This window comes from Orycteropus afer, unplaced genomic scaffold, assembly GCF_000298275.1.
Source record: "Orycteropus afer afer isolate SDZICR_OR568_19922 unplaced genomic scaffold, OryAfe1.0 scaffold00204, whole genome shotgun sequence".
Lineage (NCBI taxonomy): Eukaryota > Metazoa > Chordata > Mammalia > Tubulidentata > Orycteropodidae > Orycteropus > Orycteropus afer.
Window position 1 is genome coordinate 1,411,237 of NW_006921791.1, and position 6,140 is coordinate 1,417,376.

Genomic DNA, 6,140 nt, shown 5'->3' on the forward strand with positions numbered 1-6,140 from the left:
TCCGTAGTGATAACTGCCTCGGAAACCCAGGGAGGGGTCGCTATGAGTCGGGGCCGACTCGACGGCACATAACAACAACAACAACAACATTGTTTGATTTAAAGGTGAATTTTAAGAAAACTAGCTTTCTCAAGGCTCAAGTTTCAGATACATTTCAGATGACGTCTGTGGGTCATCTCAACCTCCACAGAATTCAGATTTCTATGAGAATTAAAAACTCCATTAATCACCTTTGGTGGGAGTAGGGGTGAGATGCTCTGGTAGTGCAGTGCCTAAGGCACTTGACTGCTAACCCGAAGGCTGGTGGTTCAAACCCACCAGCCACTCCTCAAAAGGAAGGTTGGGGAATCTACTTCTGTAGTGATACTGCCTCAGAAACCCAATCAGGGGTCACTATGAGTCGGGTCTGACTCGACGGCACATAACAACAACAACAACAAGGAGAAAGGATCATGAGGGGACTTTTGGGATTATATTAAAGTTCTGTTTCTTGATCTGATATTCAACCACATGTATTAAGATCAAGAGTGTTTATTGAATTATACACTTTTATTTTGTGTACTTTTCTCTTTGTGTGCTATAAATCAATAGGAAATGTATCTAAAAATCATAATTCCTGAATTCTGTTTCCTAGAAATTATGGGACTTGTCTGTTGTCAATAATAACCTAATTGATTTACCTTTCATTTTTAAACATTAAATTCTGTTCAATGTTCTTTTCTATAATGTTTACACAAATTAACATTAACAAAGTTGAGAAATGATGACCATGATCAAATTTTTTAGTTACCATTTCTCTTAATGACAACTAGTGGATATTTAGACAACAAATATATACAGAGAGAGATCAATCTCTCAATATTTACTGTTAGTCTTTCAATATGTACTGAACAACTAATTTGTGGGTACTATCACACCATGTTAAAAAACAACGACAACAAAACCTTCCAATATTTTTTAGAGTCAGAAATGCTTTACAATGAGCACAATACAAGGACTTGAAATGGTACCTGGTTTTATATCAAACATTCTTCTGAGAGCAGTCTTTGGAATATGACAATAATGAGCAAGTCAAAAAAACTTCTGTAGTATTGAGTTCTGACATCATTATTGGGCCAGGTCTTAAGTGGATTCCTTGTGAGGGAATTTCTTCTTCCAGATAGATACAGTCAAAGACCAGCAATTGAGAAGGCCAGACTTAACTAGAGGTTCTAGAACTTTGTCTGTTACTATTGAACTACTGGCGTCAGAATTTGCATTGCTGTTTTTTTGTTGTTGTTGTTGTTCCCTAGTGAGTTAGTTGTACTAAATTACACCTGTTTTTAGCTGTGATTCAGTTCAGCTCAAATCTCTGCAATCTTCATGTCTTGTTGGTTCTACAAATAGAAATACTCACCATTGCACAGCTGTTACCTTGAGTTTCCACCAAGCATTAGTTCTTACAATGGACTATTAATTTGTCTCGCTGTTTTTTCTCTTGCCTCTTTTAGCTTATTTTTAACTCCTCAGCTATAAAGTTTCTGGTAAAGTATTTCAGATAATATCAGTTCTCTATTCAAAGTTCTCCAGTGGCTTCCCATTACAGTTAGAATAATATGTAGTGTTGTTATCATGACCTAAATACAAGCTAGAATATAATTTTTCTATGGTACAACACAGCACAGAGGAGGGATTAATTTATTATAACAGAGACATAGAAGACTCTAAGAAGGCATAACAGAGAAATGATAAATTCTGAAGGTCAAAATTTTAGAGATGAATAGGCGTTCACCAGGCAGACAAGGTAGAAAGAAGTAATTAGAGCTATGTGTGCAAAGACAGAAAAAAATATCTTGCCCTTTTTCTCACATTGAGGCATCTTCTCTCTGTCATTTCTGACTTTACATGATCCTGTCCCTTTTCAGGTTTATTATCCCTCAAAGTTATGAGTGCTCAAAAATTACCTCATGTATCATTTTTTATATCCCATCAAGGAGAAAAATCACCTAGAAGTAGATCAACCTTATATTTTCTTCAAACAATGCAAATTAAGGTGTGAATTGTTCTTAAAAAAAAAAAAAAAATTGCCATCTAGTTGATTCTGACATATGTTGTTGCTGTTGTTGTTATGTGCCGTCAAGTCGGACCCAACTCAGAGTGACCCCTCCTTGGGTTTCTGGGGCAGTATCACTACAGAAGTAGATTGTCCCATCTTCCTTCCGAGGAGTGGCTTTTGGGTTTGAACCACCAGCCTTCTGGTTAGCAGTCAAGTGCCTTAGGCACTATGCTACCGGAGCTCCTGATATATAGTGACCCTAAAGGACAGAATGGAACTGGCCTATAGGGTTTTCAAGGTTGTAATATTTATGGAAACAGATTGCCACATCTTTCTCCTACAAAGCAGCTGGTGGGTTAGAACTGCGTCTTTTGGTTAGCAGCCAAACACTTAAACAGTGTGCAACCATGGCTCCTTAGGAAAGGATATCTGTGTTTGAAAGGCAATATTTTGTAATCAAAGGAACTCTTATCACATAGATTTGGCTTGAGAATATGTAAAATTGTTTTATAATATCTCCATTTCCTACTCCTTCTCTTAAGTCTATCCTGTAATAAAACTATGCTAACCTCACTTCTGAGAGATTATTAAAATATAATTCAGTGTGAGTCTTCTTTTCAAAAATGATTGCTTTGTTACATTTTTTTACCTTTCAATTATTTTTTACTCCTTAATATAGACTACATGGAATAATAGATGTTTCCTTAAAAGAATGAACACTAATTTAAATGGCATTTCTTCCTTGTAAATTGTTGTTGTTGTTGTTTGCCATTGAGTTGGCCCTGACTCATAGCGACCCCTCCTTGGGTTTCCGAGGCAGTATCACTACAGAAGTAGGAATGCCCAACCTTCCTTCCGAGGAGTGGCTGGTGGGTTTGAACCACCAGCCTTCTGGTTAGCAGTCAAGTGCCTTAGGCACTATGCTACCAATAGTTTTAATGTAAATAATTTTTTTAAAACACTTTGTATGATAGGGAAGAAGAACAACTGAATTGCAGGCAATCACTTTACTGTTATAAATAGTTTTCCACGGTTAGGTTTGTGGTAAGTTAATTTCCTTTTAAAAAGAGGAGAAACAACTTCTGCAAAAGCTCTATTGTAAATCAAAACTAAATGTGTGGTCATAAAATATCATAAACGCTGAGTGATGATGCTTGATCCGCACCATCATCATTGTGTCAAGAGCTTTAAGTATTATAATAAATAGACTTTGTAAGAATTATTACTAAGGCTCCTACAAAACAATATCTCCAAATTTTCCAGAGCAACAGTTATTTCCTATATGAACTGCCTTTCATAGTTTTATTGAATTAGAAATGGCTCTTGATCATAGGGGTTTGAGAGTTCAGAATTTAATTATAGTAAACTTATTTAATATACTCTCTAAAGCATGTTAGGTATATGATTGCGATTTTCTGGTGTTTTTTCTACAATGAATAATAGATAAATACTAAGAATAACTCTAATGGACACTTACTGATTAAAACATTGTTCTCTGCTCCACTCACTATTTGCATAGAAATGGAGCTGGAGCCAACTAAGAATGTAGTTGAACTCTGTCATAACTCCCTGGACAATGTCACTTTTTCCTCTTCCCTGCAGGTCAAATACATTTGAAGTGCTGGCTCTGGATGGAGTCAGCAGTGGAATTCTTCAGTTCTACACAGCCCAGGAGAGTGCTGACTGGCTGAAAGCAGTATCAGCAAATATTAGTGATCTAACCCTTCAAAATGTAAGCATAAAGATTTTTCCACCACCTAAACCTTTAATTTGTCATACATGAAAAATAATTTACATTTTTATTATTTATGATTAACTAAAATGCAATTGTCTATGACAGTAATATCAAAGAATATGTACTTATTTCAATGAATCAAGTATCTAAATCAAAGGAATAAAAATTAAGGACTATGCCTTAGTCAGATTTGGCTTTTGACTAATTTTCTTGTTCTTATTCTATCCCAGTATTTGCCCAATATTTGCAACCCTGTTTCTGCTTCTATTTCAGTTGCCAATCTATGGCTGGAAGTGTTTGGAACAAGGGAATCTTTGAAATCTCACCATGTGACTAGCCAGGCACAACCTCTTTCTACAGCAGAACCCTGCCATTCATTCCACATCCCTTTACCCAACTTCTTATTCATACTTGTGTTGTTCCTGATAGTTGCTAAACAGAATTTAATTGAATAAAATTAAGTATTGGGGGAATTAGCAATTTGTTAGATTTCTACACTAGAGACCTCAGAAGGTTTCTTTCTTCATTTATAAAAGGAAGCACCAGATCCCCTCTAAGATTTCAGTTCTCAAATTTGACATTTTGAATTTCAAGGTATCTGGATGGATAGAAGGAAGAAATTGACATTTACAAAAATGAGTTTATAAGAGTTCTTCATTTTTAGGTGATTTTCACACATTATTTCTCCTAGGCAAAGCAGAGATTTGCAAAACAGCAAATTTTTGAAAACTGGAAATTTGGTTTTGTAACCAAGTTCCTCCATTTTCCACCTGTGTGGTGTTGGGCATGTTGTTTTCCTGGCCTCCATTTCCTCAGTGGTAAAATTTTTGAACATAGTGTCTACCTCACAGGATTGTTAGGAGAACTAAAGAAAGGAACAAATGTGAAATATTATCATTTTAGTTTCCTAAAATTATGTAAAACAGCAATCATTTTTTTTCAGATACTGAGATTTAAACATCTGATACTGTCTCGGAAACCCAAGGAGGGGTCGCTAAGTGTTGGATCTGACTTGATGACATGTAACAACAACAATATCCCATAGCTTACATAAAATGCTAATTTTTTAAAAAGGTTTTGAACCTCCAGCCTTTTGATTAGCAGTCAAATGTCTTAAGCAGTATGCCACCAGTGTTCCTATAACCAAACTCACTACCATCTAGTTGGATCTGACTCATAGCAACCCCTCCTTAGGTTTCCGAGATGGTATCACTATGGAAGTAGATTGCCCAGTCTTCCTTTGAAGAAGTGACTGGTGGGTTTGAACTGCCAGCCTCTGGTTAGCAGTCAAATGCCTTAGACACTATGCCACCAGAGCTCCTTTAAATATGCTAGCATAGGCTTTTCTTACTATGAGAATTGCTTCCATACATTTGTATTTACTCTGATTTGCTTTTCATATAAGAAATACATCTTAAAGGACACTTTGCTTCCAAGGACACTTATGTAGCTAATTAATTTCTGCTGCCAATTAGACAGATTGAAAAAATCATGACAGGAATACACTTACACTGACTCCTTATTATCCTCTCTCTACAGATGAAAATGGCCAACAAATGCTGTTCTCCTTGTGACCAGGTACGATTTGTGTTTTATATGTTGAAAAATAACAAATTCCCAAAAGTAACCTCTTCTTGTTTTGGAAATTTGTGTTGGAAAATTTTGATACTGATACATTTGTACAAATAAGACTGAAGTTGGAGTTCATTCCCTCCATGTTAACTCTAAACTATTCATTTATAGTGGAAGCAGGAAAAGAGAAATAGTTCTGATCCTGTATGTTTGCCATGTTATAAATTATTTATTCATTAGCAGTTATGTTTTGCTGATTTCAATTCATATCAACCCTGTAGGACATTGCAGAAATGCTCCAAATAGTTTCTATTACCAAAAAACCAAACTCAATGTCATCGAGTGGATTCTAATAGCAATGCTCTTTGGTTTCTGAGGCAGTAAGCCTTTATGGAAGTAGAATGCCCAGTCTCCCTTCCATGGAGTGGCTGGTGGGTTTGAAACATCACCCTTCTGGTTAGCAGTCAAATGCCTTAGGCCCTATGACATCAGAGTTTCTTATAGTTTTCAAGGCAGTAATCTTTTTTGTTGTTGTTGTTAATTCTTACGTATGTAATCATAACAATTTGTTCATGGCACTTCTTCTGACTTTTTTTTTTTTAACTTTTATTTTGATTTGGGTGAAGATTTACAAAGTAAATTCACTTTTCATACAGCAGTTCACATATACTTTGTCTCATGTCATTGACCAAAATTTGCAATGCAACAGCTCCCCTCCCACTTCCTCCCCATAGTTACCTCCTCCCAGTGTCCATCCCTCCATACTCTTCTGCACCCTGAGCTATCTCCCTGTGCATA

The 6,140-nt window shown here is 36.1% G+C and overlaps 1 protein-coding gene across 1 annotated transcript in view; it reads left to right on the forward strand.

Annotated features, from left to right (window-relative positions):
- SNTG2 (syntrophin gamma 2) overlaps window positions 1-6,140 on the forward strand; it is a 698,933-nt gene that overhangs the window by 443,863 nt on the left and 248,930 nt on the right. Inside the window, exons 10-11 of the mRNA XM_007948127.1 lie at window positions 3,638-3,767; window positions 5,310-5,348. Coding sequence (XP_007946318.1) covers window positions 3,638-3,767; window positions 5,310-5,348 — 169 coding nt within the window. The remainder of the gene's footprint in view (window positions 1-3,637; window positions 3,768-5,309; window positions 5,349-6,140) is intronic.